Below are 24146 nucleotides of genomic sequence, written 5' to 3'. Positions count from 1 at the left end.
AGAGATTTATAAAATCATGAGGAGCATGGATAGGGCAAATACACAAGGTGTTTTCCCTGGGTGGGGGAGTCCAGAGCTAGAGGGTATACATTTAGGGTGAGAGGGGAAAGATTTAAAAGGGACCTAAGGGCAACTTTGTCATGCAGAGAGTGGTGCATTTATGGAATGAGTTGCCAGAAGAAATGAAGGAAACTGGTACAATTAGCAACCTGATGAAGGAGCAGTGCTCCGAAAGCTAATGCGCCCAAGTAAACCTTTTGGACTATAACCTGGTATTGTGTGACTTTTAACATTTAAAAGGTATTTGGATGGGTATATGAATAGGAAGGGTTTAGAGGGATATGGGCCAAGTGCTAGCAAATGGGACTAGATTAATTTAAGATATCTGGTTGGCATGGACGAGTTTGACCAAAGGGTCTGTTTCTGTGCTGTGCATCTCTATGATTCTATTACTCTATGTAGATGGAAGAAAGTAAATTTTGGCATCATGAATACTCAAGCATAAATAATAGTTATGGAGAAAAGAAAATCACGGATTGTGATTAGAGAAGTATTTCTAAGACTTAAATGATTAATTGATTGCTGTGCATTCATTGAAAGAGAACAGACACTCTCTCTCAGGGGAAAAGAATTCTCCATTTAGTGACAAGATATCACAACTAAGTTGATAACACTTCTTTAAAATTGGCAGCACGTTGGCCTAGATCCAATCTTGAGATTGGTGGACACGGAAGTTAGGACCCGAGTTATGAGTTGAAATCTAATGCACTAATCACCGTGGGAATTGTGTGGGAAGTTTTAGCATGTTGGAGAAATTACCTCATTCTCAGGACACTCTGCGAACCATCAGGCAGTCCTTTAGTACTTAGCTGAGTAATTATTCGGGAATTCAGGACATTGGTTAGGCCACTTTTGGAATACTGTGTACAATTCTGGTTGCCCTTCTATAGGACGGATCTTGTTGGACTTGAGAGGGTGCAGAAAAGGTTTACAAGGATGTTACCAGCACAGGAGGGTTTGAGCTATAGGGAGAGGCTAAATAGGCTGGGGCTTTGTTCCCTGGAGTGGCAGAGACTGAGGAGTGACCCTTATAATGGTTTATAATGGAATTCGTTGCCATGGAGCAGACTCGAGGCCGGGATGTTAAATGTCTTCAAGGCAGAGATTGATAAATTCTTGATCTCACAAGGAATTAAGGGCTATGGGGAGAGTGTGGGTAAGTGGAGCTGAAACGCCCATCAGCCATAATTAAATGGAGGAGTGGACTCAATGGGACGAATGGCCTTACTTCCACTCCTATGTCTTATGGTCTTATAAAATCATGAGGGGCATGGATAGGGTGAACAGCCAAAATCTTTCTCCAAGGATGAGGGAATCCAAAACTAGAGGGCATAGGTTTAAGATGAGAAGGGAAGGTAAAAAAAGGACCTGAGAGATTTTTTTTCATGCAGAGGGCGATGCGTGTATGATACAAGCTGCCAGATGATGTAGTGGGTGCAAGTATAACATTTAAAAGGCATCTAAATGGGTATATGAATGGCAAGGGTTTAGAGGGATGTGAGCCAAACGCTAGCAAATGAGACTGGGTCAGACTGAGGTGGCTGATCGGCGTGTTTGAGTTGGACCAAAGAGTCTGTAGCCATGCTGTATGACTCTATGACAAAATAATTGTTAGATTAAAACTAAGCCTAATTCCCAGGCAGCTGCAAAATTGACCAACCCTCCAGCAAAGAGGAATACAATTGCTGACAATAATTTCTGGACTGCCATGTTAATCTACATCTCTGCAGGCTTCTGAAGCTGCTGTCAGCATTCACTGTCTTACTCCAATAAAACCAATAGTTTGGCCATTACTGCCATCATAAAATCAGGGTCTGGATTTTCTAATAGCACAACTGATTAACATATAATGATTCTTTCATATCAGATTGCGGTTGTTTAATTTAGCATGCTAGCTTTGGTTCACTGGTCCTACTCTCATCTCTGAGTCAACATGTCCACGTGATAGGGAGCTGTACTGTCAGAGATGTTGGAAGAATAATTAGACAGGTGCCTCAACAAATCCCTTGGATGGATGTAAAAGTGCAAATAGCATTATTTTGAAGAGAAGAGAAATTTTCCCTGGTTCCTGGCCACTAGTTATCCCTCAACCAACGTTTCAAATACAGATTATTCAGTCATTAGCTCATTGCTCATTGACTGTCACATTTGTTACATTACACTAGAGACTTGTTATGGTTTTGGACCAGACTACCAAACCTATGTTACAATCTGATTACAGACCAGTAAATCTTAGTTTTAAAATAGACAAAATGTGAGATCCAGATAGTTAGCGAGAGAATAAAGCTTAATATTTACAGAATAAACCATACAGAGTAAGAACAATCATATAATCAATAATGTACACACGCACAACTAATTTTCTAATATCCATATTAACATGAAGCAAAGATTAAGGTTCATGACTCCACAGAACACATCAAATAGTCAACGTGATCAAGGCAAATCCCCCTGTGACCCCAGCCCCCCAGACATTAATGACATGGTGGGCTAGCAAAACTTCTGGAACCCACACTGTACGAGAAACTTGATAGCACTGGAGTGGGTGCACAGGATGTTGTGTGGGCTGGACAGTGTCAGTTATGAAGAGGGATTGGACAGACCAGGCTTGTTTTCCACAGAGCAGAAGTGATTGAGAGGGAACATGATAGAGATGTATAAAATTATGAGAGGCATAGATAGCCTTGACAAGAAGAAGTATTTTACCTTAGAGGGATCAATAAGACCATAAGACCATAAGACATAGGAATGGAAGTAAGGCCATTCGGCCCATCGAGTCCACTCCGCCATTCAATCATGGCTGATGGGCATTTCAACTCCACTTACCCGCATTCTCCCCGTAGCCCTTAATTCCTTGTGACATCAAGAATTTATCAATCTCTGCCTTGAAGCATCCCGGCCTCCACTGCACTCTGCGGCAATGAATTCCACAGGCCCACCACTGTCTGGCTGAAGAAATGTCTCCGCATTTCTGTTCTGAATTTACCCCCTCTAATTCTAAGGCTGTGTCCATGGGTCCTAGTCTCCTCGCCTAAGGGAAACAATTTCCTAGCGTCCACCCTCTCCAAGCCATGTATTATCTTGTAAGTTTCTATTAGATCTCCCCTTAATCTTCTAAACTCCAAAGAAAACAATCCCAGGATCCTCAGCTGTTCCTCGTATGTTAGACCTACCATTCCAGGGATCATCCGTGTGAATCTCCGCTGGACACGCTCCAGTGCCAGTATGTTCTTCCTGAGGTGTGGGGACCAAAATGACCAAGGGGCATGCATTTAAGGGGCAGAGGTTAGAGAGAATGTGAAATAAACTTTTTCACCCAAAGGGTAGTGGGAATCTGGAACTCACTGCCGTAAGGGGGTATAGTCAGAAACCCTCATAACATTTAAGAAGTTTTAGATGCGCACTTATGATGCCAAGGCATTCAAGCCTATGGGCCAAGTGCTGGAAAATTAGGTCATTGTTTTTGACCAGCACAGATGTAATGGGCGCACGGGCTTTTTTCTAAGCTGTAGATATCTAAGACTCCGAGTGGCCACCTCCTGGAAATGAATGCCCACCTTCACATTGAGCATACCCTCCATTGTGTTGTGTGGCACTATCACCATGCTAAATGGGATAGACTTCAAACTGATCTAACAACTCAATACTGGGCAACCATGAGGGAATGTGGGCCATCAACAGCAGCAGAATTGTACTCCAACATAACTGCAGCATCATGGTCAGGCATAACCCCAACTCAACCGTTACCAGAGGATCAACTCTGGTTCATTGGAGAGTGCAGGAGGGCATGCCAAGAGTAGTAGCAGACATAGCTAAAAATGAGGTGTCAACCTGGTAAAGCTGCCAAACAGAACTACTTGCATACCAAAAAGCATAAGCAACAAGTCATCAACAGAGCTAAGCAATCCCACAACCAATGGATCAGATCCAAGCTCTGCAGTCCTGCTGCATCCAGTTGTGAATGGTGGGGGAAATTTAAACAACTCACTGAAGGAAATGGCTCCACAAATATTCCTGTCCTCAATGAAGAAAAAGCCCATCAATGCAAAAGAGAAAGCTGAAGCATTCACAGCAATCTTCAGCCAGAAGTAGCAAGTGGATGATCCACCTCAGCCTCCTCCAGTGGGCCACAGCATTATACATACCAATGTTCACCCAATTCAATTCACTCCATGTGATATCAAGAAATAGTTGGAATTACATGATACAGCAAGGGTATAGGCCATGAGAACATTCTGGCAATAGTACTGAAGACTGATGCTCCAGAACTTTCTACACCTATTGCCAAGCTGATCCAGTACACTGGCATTTATGGACAACGTGGAAAATTACCCACGTATGCAATGTACATACAAAGCAGGGCAAATCCAACCCAGCCAATTACTGCCCCATCAGTCTACTCTTGATCATCAGTAAAGTGACGGAAGGTACTATTAACAGTGCTATCAAGCAGCACCTGCTTGGCAATAACCTGCTCACTGACACCAGCTAATCAGAGGTCAGCAGCTTCTCTGTCTTAAAAGGCAGATAGAGGCCTATTCCTCAGGGGATCCATCAGCAAGAATGTAAGTGTTCTTTACCAACTTGTCATGGAATGAGGTCATGGGAAGAGAGGTAATTCAGATTAATTGGCAGCAGAGCAAGAGAATGAGTTTCAAAGGTGATCCAGTTGCCTGCCATCCCTGCCTCTGACCATCCCCATAGTGGACCAGTTGGAGGCCTCTAACAATGTGAGGCACCGACATGTTGGAAATCTGGCCAGCTTTCCCAACTGCTGCAAAGACAGGTATGTTATGGCTGTGCACTACATTGGCTAGGCTACTTTTGGAATACTGCATGCAATTCTGGGCTCCCTGCTATAGGAAAGATGCTGTAAAACTTGAAAGAGTTCAGAAAAGATTTACAACTTGTTGCCAGGGTTGGAGGGTTTGACCTATAAGGAGAGGCTAAATAGGCTGGGGCTGTTTTCCCTGGAATGTCGAAGGCTGAGGGTGACCTTATAGAGGTTTATAAGATCATGAGTGGCATGGATAGGGTAAATAGACAAGGTCTTTTCCCTGGGATGGAGGAGTTCAAAACCAGAAGACATAGGTTCAAGGTGAGAGGGAAAAGATTTAAAAGGGACCTAAGGGCAATTTTTTCACACACAGAAAGTGGTACATGCATGGAAAGAGCTGGCAGAGGAAGTGGTGAAGACTGGTACAATTACAACATGTAAAAGGCATTTGAATAGGTATATAAATAGGAAAGGTTTAGAGGGATTTGGGCCAAATGCTGGCAAATGGCACTAGCTTTGGTTAGGATACCTGGTCGGCATTGATGAGTTGGACCGAAGTTGTTTCCGTGCTGTACACCTCTATGATTGAATGACTGTCCTATTTGTGAAAGACAATGTATAAATGCAAATCTTTCATTCATTCTTTTTGCCCAATTTCCATTTAAATCTATTGGAGTCAGATCTTCCTGCAGGTGTACTATTTTACATCAAAATGTATTTCCTGTTTGTAAAGATTAAAGATTGGTTAGAGTTCATTTTTTAAAAGAATATTATCAATAAAACTTAAAGTGGAACTTGTAAAATACCATCAAATGGGAGAAAAATGTTACCTTTCAGTACATCCATGAGAAAGGTCTTTAAAGGATACATGTTATAAACATCCTCAGTCTTCGTGCTGCCGCTGCTGTCATCCCAGCCATTTTCGACAATGAATATTTTTGAGTTGTTGTATTCAGTGTGAATCCAATAGAGAAGCTGCCTCAGAAGATATTTTTTTGACTGGTTAAATAACAGGTTTGAGTCCAAAAGTCGAAAACTTAGTGGTCCAAATGAAAGTGCAAAAAAATCAGCTGTTTTCTTTATTTCCAATTTCTCTCCATCATTAAAAGCTGGCAACAGCGATTTGAAGTTATTCTTCATACACTCTGGATAATCGCCATCTACAAATATTGGTTTCGCAAACCAACCCAGTACAGAGTTGATAGAGCACTGGCAGAGCTGCACAGCTTCAGGGGTTATGTCCCCATTTTTTGGCGCAACCCAATGAGAAGCCAAAGCAATTGACACGAGACCTTGCTGTGATTGGCGAAAATGTTCATTGTAGATATGCCAAGTCTTGGAGTGTGCCTGGTAATCAACATATTAGATATAATATTAACTTTATTGTAATAACTTCAACCTAATCATCATCAAGAAAATATTTACTTTCTTACAAAGCACACTACACTTTAATGCTAAAATCTTTATTAGATGCATTGTCAACTTTTATATACTTTTTCTTGTCTCATCATGTCATCCAAAATTTCCCTGAAATGTGAAACAAAAGAAAAAATTAGTTCTTCCCATAAACAGAAGATATGAACATTTAGGTGTGATTTATGATTTTCTTTCCCTGTCCAGTGTTTCTTGTAGTTGATTAACTAGAGGTGCAGAAATATAGGTTCTACCATACTATGACACAATTGTTGTGTCCAAAAAGATTGAAACACTGACTCTGCTACATTCTTGACAGATAATACTACAGTTTTGTGTAGTTATTAATGCATTTATTACTGGATTTAAAACTAGTCATGTTAACTGATTGCATTGTTCATAAAGGATATATACTGTGCGTAATCTGTCAAATGCACTTAGAGCATGTTTTTGTCAATGTTTGTAGAATGTAGAGCCCTTGTCATCTCTACAATAGCTTTCCTATTAAATTGTGTTAAAATAATTGCATATCATTACAGAGATTGGGATATTCTTTTGTAGGAGTGGATTATAAATGCATGACCATCTAATGTTTGCACTTTGGGACATTTTATTATGGTAAAGGCACTCACATATGAGAATCTTTAATTTTTCAGAACAACTTCAGAGGATTGTAAATTTTGAGATTAACTTTCTTCCAGGTCGCAGTTATTTTGGGGTGTACAGAGCACGTTAGAAGCTGTTAGCAATTTCATTATGTAAGAAAGAGAAACCAAAGATCAACTTTATATCAAGTGTTGAAACACAAGAAATATTTATTTTAACAATTTTGAGGAGAACAATAAATGTTCAACTGCTGTAAATGTACTGGTTTTACTAAGTAGTTTACTGTGAAACAAACTTGAACTACAGACTGATAGAATCTATTTTCTTTTGAGTTTCAGAGTTAAGATCAATGTAGGAACATATCACAAACTGTGTATAGTGGATGGTTTAAGGAATACAATGACATCCTGAGTCTTGATATCGAGGAGTCGGTGTTGCATTGGGGTGGACAAAGTTAGAAATCACACAACACCAGGTTATAGTCTAACAGGTTTATTTGGAAGCACTACCTGTCGGAGCACTGCTCCTTCATCAGGTGATTGTGGAGACCACCTGATGAAGGAGTAGCACTCCGAAAGCTAGTACTTCCAAATAAACCTGCTGGACTGTAACCTGGTGTTGTGTGATTTTTAACTTTATCCTGACTCTGGTTAAGTTTACTTAAAAGCATGTTCTAATTTGTGGGAGAATCACAAACTCCCCTGACAAGACTGATAGCTAAGAACATTCCTAAGATGAATCTCAACTTAAAGATACAAAGATCTTCATTGCTGAAACTCTCACATTAAATCAATCTTTTCTCATCGTAAAAACCTGTGACTGTTTCATCACCACCTCCAACGGCTGACTATTTTCCTGTGTTTTAGTAACCAGAAGTGTATTCAGTAACTTAGGGTGTGGTGCAACTGGAGCACTGTGCAACCTAGATAGTATATCATCATTGTTTCCATTTCGACTAGCATCTTAGTTGTTTTAGTTACTACACAATGATTGGATGTTTGGGTGTGTAAAATAACACACAACACTTAGATGTCTTCTAGTGTTTTCCTTGGCCATTTCCCCACCTTTATACATGACTCATGTATCTCAGTTTTCAGCCTACAATCTATTTCATCTTGTTCTATCCAATTAAATACTTTATCGAACTGATTTTGTCATTTCTAAGCCACCCACAGTTTTGCCTTCTCATTCAGTATTATTTGCAAATCTAATCAGGTTAAGTTTCTAAATACTTAGTTTCCAGTAGTGGATATGATAAGACCAGCTGTCAGGGAGACCCAATAATAAAACGGAAAGTGGCAGCACAAGCTCCATGCCAACTTCAATGTTGCTCGGGTAATTCATGCAAATTGGAAACAGTTGTTGTGTCCAAAAAGATTCCTGAGGCACTTCACTCAGCACTTGGCACTGTGTTTTAACAAGTGCTTTCAATACTTCAATGTCTTACCAAATAATAAGTTTTATAGTGAACTTCCACAACTTCAAGCCTAATATCACCTTCATTAACATTTACATTTTTTTTTACAATTTACTTTCTCTGCAGATTCTCATGTTATTCTCACTTCCAACACAACTAGAAGGATAAACTCGTGCAGTTAATGTGTTGGTGTCTTTAAGGTAAAGGCCACATAATTAATTATATAAATACACGATCAAGATGTGAGCTGCTCGTAATAGATTTGGAACAGAACACCAGATGGCTACTGACAATGTTAATTTTTTTATTAGATTAATAAAACACAAAATTAAACTAAATGAGAAAATTCTTGTTGTGGCAAACATATTGGTTATAGCGTGACTGCTGGTTCTATTTGAAACTGTCTACTTGCATTCAATCTCCTGACTCAGACGATAACATAACGTAAAAATTTAACCAGCATAAATATTAAGCATTGTTAATGTACTTGGATTTTATACAACATTATTGAATCACTACAGTTATGGAATATGTTGGCTGTTCTATAAATGAAATCTAGCTTCAATGTACAATTAAGTTGTTTACAAAGCTCTACATGGCTGAGGCCAAATACCTGAGTAGATTCAGCTCTACAACTAATGAGCAAAGCATTAAAGTTCTATATCTCATAAATTGTAGGAATATTATTTATATTTAACTTGTTGCATCATTTCCTCCAATAGATGGGAAGTTCTACCTTAATGATTGCACAAAATAAAAATGATTGACTCACTTGTTCATTCATTAACGAAAATTAATCAAACACAATAATTTAAAATATTCACAGCTGATTACGTTCAGAGCAAACAAGTCTTTACTATTAAATGGGTAGTACATAAGACTTCCTTCCAAGGACTTCATTGTCCAAAACCATCACCTGCTCTACTTATCACTTGAACTAATACATTAAAACATTCTAATATGCAACAGACAAATTATTCTTTTATTCCAGCTGCAGTCATAAATTTTACTGCACTAATAGCTTTTAATGCTTACAATCAACTTTTCTCATATTTTGCATAGACTGGGCACATTTCTGACATGGCCCTCTCCTCTGAAAGTTCTTACATGGACTTTGGCAAGGGGGACCCCGCATCCTGTTGGAGGGCAGCAGTTCAAGGGCTATCTCAAAAACATGCTGGGGAGCCAGTATTTCTCCAATATTCCAGTATTTTTTTGTTACTTGATCTGAATGTTGCATCTGAAACCTCATCATTAAACTTGCCTTGTCTCTGTGGAACCCCAATACCAGGTTTCTTTGTCTGCTCTCCCATGTGAGTATCCAATGAATAAATGCTGAGGAAAATAAGGCATAAAACCAACATCATGTTAATATATTGAATGATTGTCTCTATTGTCAAGGCCTATTATTCTTTTTATTGGTGGAATTTCATAGGCTGGCAAGTGCTGATGTGGAAAATTCTGAACCACCATGTCTATGTACACAATTTCTTTTTATTTAATAGTGATACAATAATTTCAAGATTTTCATCTCAAAGTACAGGTGTTTCCTGTAGTCAGGTGAATATTAACAGGTTTTATTAAGCATAACAATATACAAGAGATAGTAAGAAAGGGCACCACCTGCACCTTTTAGACTCAGGCTCCATGTGACTGAACACCGCTGTGACATAGCTCCTTATGCAAACGCTCAATGGTCATTTTTAGAGGGAAAGCAGAAATAACGCTATACTCCACAACTAGTGAACTCACTGTACATCTTTTAGCCATTACCATTTAACCAGTAGCATTAAATTGTTTACTTCCACTTCACACTCCCCCCACACCCCCACCCCACCACAACTTCACAACTTTCACCAGCAGCATCAATCTTTAACAGTATTCTCAGCTCCCTTGGAGGACATGTAGGATCTATATAACCCCTTGTCATTGTCTTGGATGTTGATGGCAGTGGTGGAGTGAAATGGTATCTTTCCACAACAGCTGGATCTTGGGCTACAGTAGTGATGATGAATCAAGGAACTATTGATTGAAGCAGCAAAGCTCTGATACTCAAACTGTCACAACCCCTGGAAGGCAGACAGCTAACTGAAAACATCCTTTCATGTACACTCTGAGGCAAGAATAAATCCATGAATAAAAAGAAGAACAAAGAGTAGTTAAGACACAAAGGAATGCTGACTTCTTTATTTTTCGTGTCTCACAAACTTGATTGAGTTTTTTGAGGAAGTAACCATGAAGATTGATGAGGGCAGAGTGGACGCGTTGTTTTCTTGGATTTTAATAAAGCCTTTGACAAGGTTCTACATGGTAGACAAATTAGTAAATTTAGATCACATGGGTTTCAGGAAGAGCTTGCCAACTGGATACAAAATTGACTTAACATTAGGAGACAGAGAGTGATGGTGGAGGGTTGTTTTTCTGACTGGATGCCTATGACCAATGGTGTTCCACAGGGGTCAGTGCTGAGTCCCCTTTTATTTGTCATTTATATAAATAAATTAGATGAGAATATAGAAGGCATGGTTAGCACGCTTACGGGTGACACCAAAATTAATGGTATAGTGGACAGTGAAGAAAGTTATTTAAGAGTACAAACAGATCTTGATCAATTGGTTCAATGAGCTGAAGAAAGGCAGATGGACTTTAATTTGGATAAATGCTATGTATTGCATTCTGGTAAAACAAACAATGGCAGGACTTAGATTAGGTTACTTACAGTGTGGAAACAGGCCCTTCAGCCCAACAAGTCCACACCGACCTGCCGAAGTACAACCCACCCAGACCCATTCCCCTACACCTAACACTACAGGCAATTTAGCATGGCCAATTCACCTAACCTACACATTTTTGGATTGTGGGAGGAAACCAGGAGAAAACCCATGCAGACACGGGGAGAATGTGCAAACTCCACACAGAGAGTCGCCTAAGGCAGGAATTGAACCCGGGCCTTTGGCTAACCACTGTGCCACCCAAATACACAATTAAAAGTAGGGCTTTGGTGGTATTGTAGAACAGAGACACCTAGGGGTTCAAGGACATAATTCTTTGAAGTTTGCATCACATATAGATAGGGTGGTTAAGAAGGTGGTTAGCATAGGATGTTGGTGAGGCATCTTCTGAAGTACTGTGCTGAAAATGTGTTACTGGAAAAGTGCAGCAGGTCAGGCAGCATCGAAGGAGCAGGAGAATCGACGTTTCAGGCATGAGCCCTTCTTCAGGAAATCATGCCCGAAGGGCTCATGCCCGAAATGTCGATTCTCCTGCTCCTTTGATGCTGCCTGACTTGCTGTGCTTTTCCAGCAACACATTTTCAGCTCTGATCTCCAGCATCTGCAGTCCTCACTTTCTCTGAAGTACTGTGTCCAGTTTTGCTTGCCCTGGTATAGGATGGATATTATTAAGCAGGAGAGGGTTCAGAAGAGATTCACCAGTATGTTTCATGAAATAGAGGGTTTCAGTTATAAGGAGAGGCGAGATAGGCTGGGACTTCTTTCACTGGAGCATAGGAGGTTGAGAGGTGACCTTATAGAGATTGATAATATCATGAAGGGTTTGGAAAAGTTGAATCACAGGTTTTTTTTTCCCTAGGATGGGGAATTTTGAGATTAAGGGACATGCTTTTAAGGTGAGAGAAGAAAGATTTTAAAAAGAGTTGAGAGGCAATTTTTTTTCCAGCGAGAGTGGTTCAGGTATGGAATGAACATCCAGAGGAAGGGGTGAATGCAGGTACAGTTACAATGTATAAATGACATTTGGATGAATACATGAATAAGAATTGTTTGGAGGGATTTGGGCCAAACACAGGCAGGTGGGAATAGTTTAGTTTAGGATTATGTTCGGCATGGACTGTTCGGACCAAAGGGTCTGTTTCCATGCTGCAGGAGTCTATGACTCTACCCTTAAAGAAGGAACGTCACTTGCTGTATGTGAAGATATCAGCTCCCCACTTGCCTTCAGCTGCAGTAAGGCTGTATCTCTGCTGACAAGAACATATCCATTCAATCAACAACATGAACTTTAGGTTAATTCTCTGTGTCTCTCTCCTGAAAGACCAAATTAAGTTTGTTACAGTTAACACTGAAGTACAAACTGAAAATGTGTATGTGGTTCACAATCAGCATGCGTAGTTTTCATCTGATGAGCATGTCTTATTCTTAACATCCGTGTAGTAGCAGAAAGAGTTCAACTAAAGTCAAGAGAACAACTATTAAGAAACAAACTGTTGTTCACAACTAGCCAAGGAGAAGCCAATAGAAGATTTCATTGACTTTTCCAGAATAGTGGAACCCAAATTGAAGAAAGTATCTGGTGAGGTTATCTATGTTGGCGTAAGAGCACTATTCCTATACTGTCAACAGGAAAGAAGGCCCAGACTTATGGAATTGGTGGAAATGTTCAATCCCCTATCTTCTCTCTTAGAACAGTCAATGCAAATGGCAAGATTAATGCTGAGTGAGAAGCAATCTTCTAGTAACGTGACTAAGGGTATGAAAAAATCCTAGTTCACCAGACAAACAATCACAGAAGGAGACCGATATCCAACTGATCAATAGGCTAAAGTAAAAACCTTATATACTTCAGCCCAGGTATGTCAGAAATTTGAAAGTAAAGTCTTGTTTGAAGATAAAGGAGATGGACTGCATATGATTCCATGTGAACCCGACCAATGCCAGAACAGTGTTGAGAAGAAAAAACTGCCTGATCTATGCAATTGGGTACTGCAAAACAAAAGGGAAATGTTCCAATCAAAAAGGCATTACCCATTCCAGACGTTCAAGGTACCACAAAGAAGAGAGTACTTTTTCTTTCAAACAGAGCAGTCTCTCCCAGATGATGTAATGAGACAACTACCTGAGTTATCAAGGAAGAGTTTCTCTGCAAAGGGAATTCGGGAGAATTCAAGGTCCTCCAGATGAGATGATGAGCCAATAATTAGGTCTAGCATAAACATCATCTACAAAGGATATCTGGTGATAAAAGATTCTCCAGTAAAGAAGTGTTTCACTGATCAGAATTAAGATCAAAATCTCTCAAACAAAAACCTACTCATCATTCAATTCTGAAAAGATGACACTCTAAAGGGTTTGTGAAATAGCCTGACTGATTACTTTTATGACGTTAGAGACTGGGGGAGTAGTAAATCTAACATCGGTATATACAACAATATATAATGGCTAATTACAGGGGAAAGGGCTTCTGAGGAGATGTTGTGTTGGGAATTGATACAGAAGGAATTAATTTTAATGTTACATCGAGCTCCAACCAAGCTGTGGATATTACATAGTCTTTGGGTGGAGGTAGTTGAGTTCTGCAAAAATGGTCAAAGAAAGCAGATACATTCTGTACAGCTCCTGAGAGTCCTCAGTGATTATGCCTAATGGGTTAATCTTAGCTGCCCTTATTGCTTTCATGCAATTAACAACAATGTTATAGAAGGCAAACGCTTATTCTGTTTAGTATCACTCATGGGCTACCTCTTCCACTAATAACTAGACAGGCCCTAGGACTCATCACAGAGAAAGGAGGATCAGTGGAAGTGAACTACACATACCAGAATACCAGATGTTGGCAGGGTTGATATCTGAAAGTATTACAAAAGGCATGCCAGTAGCAGCACCAGACATATTTTAAAATGATGTTCAACCTGGTGAAGTTACAACACAGGACTACTTACAAGTCAAACAGCAGAAGCAGCATGCAATAGACAGGACTAAGCAATCCTACTTTCAACAGATTAGATCTGAACTCTGCAATCTTGACACATCCAGGGGCAGTGGTCAATTAAACAACTAAATAGAAGAGGAGCCTCTGCAAATGTTCTGCTCCTCAATGATGGGGAGGCCTAGCACATCGGTACAAAGGACAAGGCTGAGGAATTTGCAAACATTTAAGTCAGTAGTGGTGAGTGGATGATTCATCTCAGCCTCCACTTGAGGTCCTCAGCATCATATTTGCAGTGGTTTGTACATCAGGAAAATCTCAGGATCATATCAGTTCACTAAAAGATGACATTCTGGATTTGCCAATATGATAGGACCAATGGGAGATGACATTCAAAACTAAAACATTCTCAATTATTTACCAGTAAAAAAAGGTCATCCAACAGACAGCTTTAATTTAAGTAATCAAGTAAACAATGATACCTGGGGGGCTAAGCTTAAAACCAATTTTCAGTGAGGATTCTTATATTCAGCAGATGACAGCCAAAACACACAGGGTTTGAAGGGGACACTTTGGTATTGCAACAGAAATATCAGACTTATAGCTTAGCAAATATTTGTTTATCCAGTCCAAAAAATCCTGACAATAGTGTATGAATCAATATAAGGAATACACCAAAGATCTGAAATGAAAATCATTACAGCAATGGAGCGAAATAAAATTGACTGACCGTGTTCTATTATAATGGAATGGAATCATGGGAATTGTCAGAACAACTACCTCTGGCAATGACAAAATTTGAGGTGGCCATTGACACAAGGTACTGTACAAAGATCAATTGTTTCCGAGATATTGTCTCAACAATTTCCCAATGACAATCCCACAATACCAGAACTACCACATCACAGGACATGACTGATTCAGCTGGAATCTCCAATATAAATGTTGGCAGAATGCAAAATTAGCCTGTTATGTTGAATATCTAAAGCAGTATCAGTTCCAGATACCAGTATTTAGCCAATTTGATTCACTTCACCTGATGTTAAGAAGCAGCTGAAGGCATATGATCCTGAAAAGGCTTTGGTAGCTTACAACATTCTGGCTGTAGTACTAAAATTTTCTGCTCCAAAAATAGCAACCCTCTCACCAAGCTGTTACAGGCCAGCTACAATACTGGCATTTACCCAAAAATGTGACAAATTGCTTGGGTATGTCCTGTCCATAAAAAACATGATAATTCCAACCTGGTCGATTATCGCACATCACTTTACTCCTGGTCATCAGCAAAGTGACAGAAGGTGTCACTGCAGTGCTAGCAAATCTCACTTACATAAGAATAACCATCTCACTTTGGGTTCTGACAGGGTCATTCCTGCTCCTGGCCTTGTTACAGCCTTGGACCAAATATGGATAAAATAACAGAACTCAAACTGTGAGGATTGACAGCTCTTAACGTCAAGGCACCATTTAACATAATATGGTTTCAAGGAGCCTCAGCAATACTGAAATCAATGGAAATCAAACAAAATCTTCCACTGTTTGGAGGCGTATCTAACACAAAGAATAATGGTTGTTGGTGGTTAACCATCTCAATCCCAGAAGTTGCTACAGGTGTTCCTCAGGGTGGTGTCTTTGGCCAACCAACTTTAGCAGTTTCATCCATGACCTTCCCGCCATCATAAGACCAGCAGTGAGGATGTTCGCTAATGATTGTAAAATGTTCAGTAACATATACAACAGCCTCACTGTATGCAGCAATACCTGGACAATATTTAAGCTTGGGCGTATAAATGGCAAGCAACATTCACACCACTCAAATGCCAGGGAATACTCATTTCCAGCAATACAGAATTTAACGACCAGTCCTTGACATTTAATGCTATAACCATGCTGAATCCCCATTATTAACATTATTAACCTTCAGGAGGTTGCTGTTGACTGGAACCTGAACTGGACCAATCATAGAATTATAAAAGCAGGTCAGAGGCTTGAAATTGATGATCAACTCATTTCCTGACTTCTTAAAACCTGTGCATTATCTACATGTCAGTAATATTCTTCACTTGCCTAGATGAGTACAACTCCATCAAAACTTCAGAAGCTCAACACCATCATGGCAAAGTGACTCCTTGATTGGTACCCCATTCACCACCTTCAACATTCAATCCTTCCACTAATGTGTACAGTGATGGTATTGTGTGCCAGCTACAAAATGCACTGCGTCAAATCACTAATGAAACTTCTACAGGACCATGCAAAATTGCAACCTCTACCATCTGGAAGGACAAGGGCCACAGTTGCACAAGATCAAAATCACTTGCAAGTCCCTTCCAAGTTAAACGCATTCTTATTTGGAACTATATTGTTGCTCCTTCACTGTCACTGGGCCAAGATCCTAGAACTCCTTTGTTAGCAGAACTGTGTGTAATGGAGTTGCATTTGTTCAAAAAGGCAGATCATCACTTTCTGAAAGGCAATTAGGAATGGGCAATAAATGTTGGCCAAGCTAGTCAATGCCTATATCCTGTCAAAGAATATGAAAAAAAAGTTCTCTTTTTAGTCAGTTGAATGATAAGAAAATGGCATAAAAATTAATTTGCATGAAATAAAAACTTCCATTACTAAGGCAAGATTGGAAGAATGACTATAATTGAATGAAAAATCAGTATTCCAGCTCCAGAATTCCCTCCATAAATGTCTGTACCTATCTACATCCTATTCCTCCATTTAAAAGGTGCCTTAAAACATACATTTGTAACCAAACCTTTACTCACATGTACACACTTGCTTATGTAGCTTGGTGTCAAATTTTGTTTGATAGCTATTGAGAAGCACCTTGAGGTGTTTCATTACATTAAAGAGCTGTATAAGTTTAAATTGTTGATGTTGTATTAGCTGACTGTAAATGAAATCATAGAGGATATGTGATACATCAAAATCATGCTGCCTTATTGTACACTTAAGAGAATGACATAGGTCCTGACGTTAATTCTGACGTCATTATGATTAAGTCTGTATGTGCTAGCTAAACATTTAATTTGCTATTAGGAATCAGTGAACCTTTGTAATATGCCTGAAGGAAACATCTGTGCAATTCAATCAAGTGAAGGCAATTTTTATCCATTTGGCAGCAGAGAATGTTTGCACTGTAAACTGCAGTAAACTCCTGTCAAATGCAACAAGGAAAAAGAGAAAAGCTTATAGATATCTAATGTTGCAACTAAATAAGAAACCACATAATCGTTCCATAATTGTATTAAATAAATAAAACTAATAATAAAAAAGCTCACATGAAATAATATAAGAAGGTAGGGTATTAAGGACGTTTTAAAAATGAAGACTTGTAGCAAGTGAATCAGTACTTCTGCCCCACTGACTCCACAAGATTGTAGTCCTACCATCTTTCTAAATGTCATCCCTATAATCTCCATCAAATTGACATCTTACAATCAAGTGCCATGGATCTTTCCCACATTTAACTCCAAATATTAATGTCAATATAAAATTCTAAACAAAAGTTTTACTCCAACCAGTGAGTTTATATTTGTAAAATATTTAACTTGCCACATTAAGAAGAAGGCTTGTGCAAGTCCCTTGAGCATATCTTCACATGTTTACAGATCCTCATGCTCTTCGGAAGGGTATCCCTCGTGGCTTCTTCTTGTGATGTGGAAGGCTGCTGAAATACTTCAGGGAGAATACTTCAGCCAACTATGGTGGGCAACCTTTGAGCAGTATGGACCAAGCTGCAGATGACAGCATTTTCATGTGGGCTGGAGCAGGGTGATCCAACAGGCTCAGTGGCAGTGGAAAAGGAATACCAGCATCCTGACAGAAGACAGCAGGTGCCTCTTGTGAGACCAATGTCATGTTCATGCAAGAAATGAAAAACTTTTCACCGATGCTGCCAGACCTGCTGAGTATTTGCAACATTTTCCATGTTTGTTTCTGATTTCCAGCATCTGCAGGTTTTGCCACTCTCATTGGGTAGTGTTTCAGATGCCTATGGCTCTGAGCTAGATCAAGTATAGTCATATGAAAAGTGGAGAAGCAAGTAGTGTTGATGCGAAAAGAAAGTGATTAAGGTGAGAGGCAGGATTCTTACATTGAAAACCCTGGTGAGATTTTTGGTGTTGCAACCATTTCCTGGGAGTTTAGCACATGACATTGCTGTTCTCATTTATGGCTCATCTCTAATTGGCCTGGGAAAGACAGTGGTGACTCCCCTCTTGGACAGTACAAGCACCCACTATGCTATTAGGAAGGAAGTTCCAGGTCTTTGACCCAGTGACAAACTGTGATATAGTTGAAAGTCAGGATGGTGTGTGCCTTGGAGGGGAATATGCAGGTGATGATGTTCCTGTATATCTGCTGCCCTTGTCTTCTGAGGTAGCAGACGTCAAGGGTTTGCAAAGTTCTATGTAAAGCTCATTTTGTAGATGCTATGCACTACTGCCACTATGTAATGGTGGTAGAAGAAATGAAAACAAAAGATTTATCACGTGCCACACTATTATGAATGTAATGGTTTGTAAAATCAGAAGTGTTTCTTCTCAAAGGAATGGAAACAAATCTTCTGACAAAGTGGGGAATAGGACAACTGCCATCTGATGTTATGAACAGCTGGCCCATTCCATGCCAACAGCCTGTTTGTCCTCTGGCACCAGTTAACCATCCCCAGTTGTCATGGTTTTGGACATTCCTTGCCTAATTAACAAATGCATCATATATCAACTGCTGCTTCTTAATAAACTCAATAAACTACCTGAAAATTCCTTACAAATGGTTACCTGTCCATATTAGGTAACTGTGATCATGAACCTCCCAAACTCAAGAGCTAGCTAGTCATATAAAAGTAGATAGCAAGAGTTTTTACACATGAACAGAAAAAGAGTAACTAAAGTTAGTGTTGGCCCTTAAGAGAGTGTGTCTGGAGAACTGATAATGAAAAACATAATTTGGGGAAGGCACTGAACAGATACATTGTAACTGTCTTTTCTGTAGAACACTTAGAAAACCACAGTTACAAAGTAGTCAAGAAGTGAAGAGGGGAGGCCGGTGACGAGAACTTAAATTCATCATGCTTACCAGATAAAGGTTGTGGAAACAATATTCGATCCAAAAGCTGACATGTTGCCAAGATCGGTTGGCCTGCCATCTGGGGTCTTAAAAGAAGTAGTTGAAGACATCACAGAGGCTTAGAATTTTCCAAAATTCTTTTGATTCTGGAAAGGTCTCAGTGATTGGAAAAAAGCAAATGTAACATCTTTGTTCAAGAACAGAATGATTCAGGACATAAAGTAAGAAACTGGAAATCAATTATCCAAACATTTGTCTTAAGGAAATTACTAGAGTCAATTATTATGGAGGTTATAGGAGGATTTTTAGAAAGTCATAATCTGATCAGATTTTAGTCAACAAGGTTTCCTAAAAGGGAAGCCTTGTTTTATTATTTTATCAGAGTTTTCTTGAGAAAATAATAAGTAAGGTTGATAAAGGGAAACTTGTAGATTGGTGTACTTGGATTTCCAAAAGGCATTGGAAAGGTTTAACATCAAAGGTTGCTACACAACATAAGTGCACATGATGTTGGAGTTACATGCTAGAGTGTATAAAGGTTTGATTAGGTAAAAGTAAGCACAGATTAGAGACAAATATTATTTTCTCAGATTCGCAAACTGTAACAAGTGCAATGCCTCAGGGATCAGTAATGAGCTTCAACTTTTTGAAGCTCATTTCAATGTCTTGAGTAAAGGGACTTAGTACAATAGCTAAATTTGCTAAAAATACACAGATAGGTAGGGATGTGAGTTGTCAAGAAGAGGTGGAAAGTCTGCAAAATGATATAAATGATTTAAGTACATCAGGAAAAAATTGGTGGATGGAGTAGACATGGGAAAATATGAACTTGTCCACTTGGTAAGAAAAATGGAAAATATACGCTATTTAAATGAAGAAATATTTCTGAATTCAGTGATGCAAAGGAAGCTGTTTTTCCTACATGAATCACAATAAAAATTAGTTTGTAGGTGCAGCAAGGGATTAGGAAGGTAATTGTAAATTTGTTTTCTATTTCAGATTTCTAGCACCCACAGTATTTTGAATTCTGCAGTTAATTGCAAGGGGAATGGAACATAAAATTAGTGATGTTTTACTGCAGCTGTACAGGCCTTAACTGAAACCACACCTGGTGCAGTGTACAGTTTTGGTTTCTGTGTTTGAAGAAAAAAATCTAATTGGATTAGAAGCCATTCAGAGAAGATTCACTCAACTCATCCCTGGGATGAAAGGCTCATATTGTGACAAAAGGTTAGAGAGGTTAGATTATTAACCATTGGAGTTTCGAAAAGTGAGAGTTAATCTTATTGAAAAGTATAAGTTGCTGAGGTAGTTAAAAAGTGTGTGTATCAGGATGGTGTTTCCTCCTGTTAAGGAGTCTAGTAATAAGAGACACAGTTTAAGAATCAGATGAGGAAAAGGAGAATTGTTCTTCTCTAAGATGATCATTTTTATGTAGAATTCCCTTTCACAGAAAGCAATGGAAGGGTGCTCATTGAAATTAGTTAAAAACAATTAGATTCTTGATCAACAAGGGAGTCAACAGCTATCAGGATCAGATAGGAAAGTGGAATGGTGAACTCAATCATATCAGCCATGGTCTTATTGATTGTCGAACAGGTTCAAAGACCGAATAGTTATTCCTTCTTCTAAGTACTTTGTTCTTATGCTCATGCTAAACATCTCATTAAGAAAAGCAGAATCAACAGTTACTCTCTTACAATTCAGACTTCTATTTTTCCACGTTTCAACCAATATAGCATTTTAAACCTATCTTTTCAAACTGTATAAAAGGGGCTTGGTCATTAGAAACAAACAATATTGTAAAAGAATACACATCAACCCTGACATTTTTATCATGTTCTTATCATAAATTAGCTGATTGCAATCTAATTGAGCTATTGGGTTAAAAAAGTTTAAATGACGTATGCATTTTCCAACAGATATCCTTGTGTCATTACTGATGTTGTTTGTTTGGTATTTAATTACTAAAATTATTTAGTAAGAGTGTACTGGTTCAGTTCTTCCAAAGCAATATTCCATTTAGGAATGAACTTGCATTTAAAAAGTACCTTCCATTCAAAAGTGCTTTTACTCTACCAATTACATTTGCACTCGGTCTTCGTTCTTGCTATACATTTGTATAGCACCTTTGTATCTTAGTATGTTCCAGAGCACTTTACTGTCAAACCAATAGAAAACCAGGCTTGAGAAGCCATTTGGTTTACTCCTGATTCTGCTTCTTATGTTCTTATGTACTTTTTAAATGTATATAATACTCAATATTATAATTTTGGAAACCTAGCATTTGATTTATACATGTGTATATCGCATAATAAAAATGCTATAATGATCAGTTGAGGCTGATTGAGGGAGAAATATTGACCAAAATACAAAGGAGAACTCCTCTGTTCTCCTTACAATCCTATATTGTTGTAGGATCTTTCAGATCAAAGAGACACCTCAGGTTCATGTAGCACCAAGAACCCAGTGCCTCTGCAGGTGTCTCTCAGTATTGCAACAGCATTAAAGTAAAGCAATTAAGTCTCTAGCATGAGACTTGAACCCATAACCCCTTGTCTTAGAGGTGTGGGTACTACTACTGAGCTGTAGCTGAAATCTTTTCTGCAATTGCAGCAGGTATAAGGCAGACATCAATATTTGACAATAAGATAACCCAAACCAGTAATTTGTTATTCATGATACTGTTTCAGAGATAAATATTAGCAGGATCCCTGCTCCTTTTCAAGCCCACTTTATGGGTTTTTTTTATATTCACCTGACAGACTGTCAGAGTTTAATGTCTCATCAAATGGCAGCATCTTCGTCAATACCCCTTCAGCACAAAGTATCAGCCTGGATTTTATAATCCAATAGTAAGAATTTGAATATACAACTTCCTTAATCAGAAATGGTAGCGGTATCTTTGAGCTAACCTTCTCAGAAGTGCAACAGTAATCACTCAGCCAATACTGATACTTTATTGCTGTATGCATACAGTCAGGTCTTCTCTAACACGACAGTTGTGTTCTTATGCAACTCCACGTTACAGAAAAATCGCACTATAGAAACAGCATTCCAAGCGTTGGCGCTGTAATCGCGTGACAGCTAACCCATGTTTTAAAAGGTCCTGTTGTAGTAACAGCATCGTGTCAATCATGTTACAGCGAATTTATGTTGACGAAATGAATATTATAACAGAATGACCTGTATTGCATTTCATCGACTTTAGATTAGATTACTTACAGTGTGGAAACAGGCCCTTCGGCCCAACAAGTCCACACTGACCCGCCGAAGCGCAACCCACCCATACCCCCACATTTACCCCTTTTAACCTAACACTATGGGCAATTTAGCATGGCCAATTCACCTGACCTGCACATCTTTGGACTGTGGGAGGAAACCGGAGCACCCGGAGGAAACCCACGCAGACACGGGGAGAATGTGCAAACTCCACACAGTCAGTCGCCTGAGTCGGGAATTGAACCCGGGTCTCTGGCGCTGTGAGGCAACAGTGCTAACCACTGTGCCACCGTGCCGCCCACTTTGTATATCCCCTAAATTTTCCTTACGCAAAATAGACAAATGCCTGCAATATTGAAATTTTAAGGAGTTGAAAATTCAACCAAATTGAGATTGAAACTGCTGAGCGTGGTATAGAGAGCATGACCGGCATTCAGCTGCTTACTTTGAGTTAAATGGAAATACCAATTGAAGAACATTGTAATGTTGTGTAACATTTACACCTGTATTAATTGACCTGTGTTATTAAAGGTAATTGCAAATTCACAGTAACAAAAACAGAAATTGCTGGAAATACTCAGCAGGTCTGGCAGCATCTGTGGAGACAAATTAGAGTTAACACTTCCAGTCCAGTGACTCTTCGTCAGGACTGGGATGAAGGATGAAGCAATGTTACTGCAGTATATTCTAAGACATTATTCCATCATACAAACCAGCCCATCACAACCTCCTAGTGATTGCAATTACTGGAAGGCAGATTCAGTAGTAAAGATTCTTCAGGATGTCAATTGATGAGAATGGTCAGTAGACTTTCATTTCAAAATACTAATTATTTTTCATGCTGAGTACATAGAGGGACGCACATGTAACCAACATTAAATGAAAGATAAATAGTAAAACTGAATTACTACCTTCTTTGCTTAGTAGATGAAAGAACAAATCAATAGCATTTCATGGAAAATCAACAGCTTTAATTATGTAGTGTTATATTATATACACAACACACTGCAATACAAGTAGAGTATGCAACAGATTGCTTGAGGGAATTACTGTGTCATCAAACAAATAATCATGTGATTACTGCCTTAAGCATTGGATAAGAAGTTATTACTTCATTTTTCCAAAGACGTAGAAGAGAAACTAAATATTTAAGTAGGAGAGTTCTGTTTGGTCAAGAAATTAACGTAACATATTCTATTGGAAAAGGAACTTATAATGCAACATATATGACAAGCAATTTTACTCTTCTAGGTTTAATGTAGCCCATCAAAGTGGGAACCATGGTGATGGGGCCCATTCAATCACCAGAAAGGTAGCATCATAGAATCATAGAATTCCTATAGTGCAGAAAGAGGCCATTGTGCCCATCAAGTCTTCACCCAAATCCCCATCCCTGTAACCCTACATTTCCCATGGCTAGTCCTCCTAATCTGCATATCTCTGGATACTATGAGCAATTTACCAAGGCCAATCCACCTAACCTGCACGTTTTTGGATTGCGGGAGGAAGCCAGAACACCCAGCAGAATCCCAAGTAGACACAGGGAGAATGTGTAAACTCCACACAGGTACCACATCAGACTTCTAGCTGGGGAAAATCCTCCATCCATCATGTCAGAGGGCAAAAGGGGCTGGTGTGGGATTCTCAGGCATTGGCAGCAAGATGTCAATGACGTTATCAATGAGCCAATTGATATAAACTTTCCTGAGGCCACCACAATTCACCACAATTAGAGATTAAATTAGAGAGTCATGACTTTCTCACACCACCCAATGGGCTGCAGCGTAATCTACCAGAACAGGTATCTTATTCTGAGGCATCCAGTGCCTGATCACCAGGGAAAGATTCAGCTGCAAGTCACCCCCTGCTCCTGCCTTCAATCCCTTGAGTCTCATTCTGTGAGTTCTC

The 24146-nt window shown here is 39.2% G+C and overlaps 1 protein-coding gene across 1 annotated transcript in view; it reads right to left on the bottom strand.

Annotated features, from left to right (window-relative positions):
* The window catches only part of kl (klotho), an 88543-nt gene that overhangs the window by 49987 nt on the left and 14410 nt on the right, over nucleotides 1-24146 (bottom strand). Inside the window, exon 2 of the mRNA XM_043692063.2 lies at nucleotides 5668-6184. Within this exon, the coding sequence (XP_043547998.2) occupies nucleotides 5668-6184 (517 nt within the window). The remainder of the gene's footprint in view (nucleotides 1-5667; nucleotides 6185-24146) is intronic.

Source organism: Chiloscyllium plagiosum, unplaced genomic scaffold (assembly GCF_037043375.1).
Source record: "Chiloscyllium plagiosum isolate Xiang-an unplaced genomic scaffold, Cpla_swu_hap1 HiC_scaffold_6, whole genome shotgun sequence".
Classification (NCBI taxonomy): Eukaryota; Metazoa; Chordata; class Chondrichthyes; order Orectolobiformes; family Hemiscylliidae; genus Chiloscyllium; species Chiloscyllium plagiosum.
This window is presented reverse-complemented; position numbering and strand designations above follow the sequence as displayed.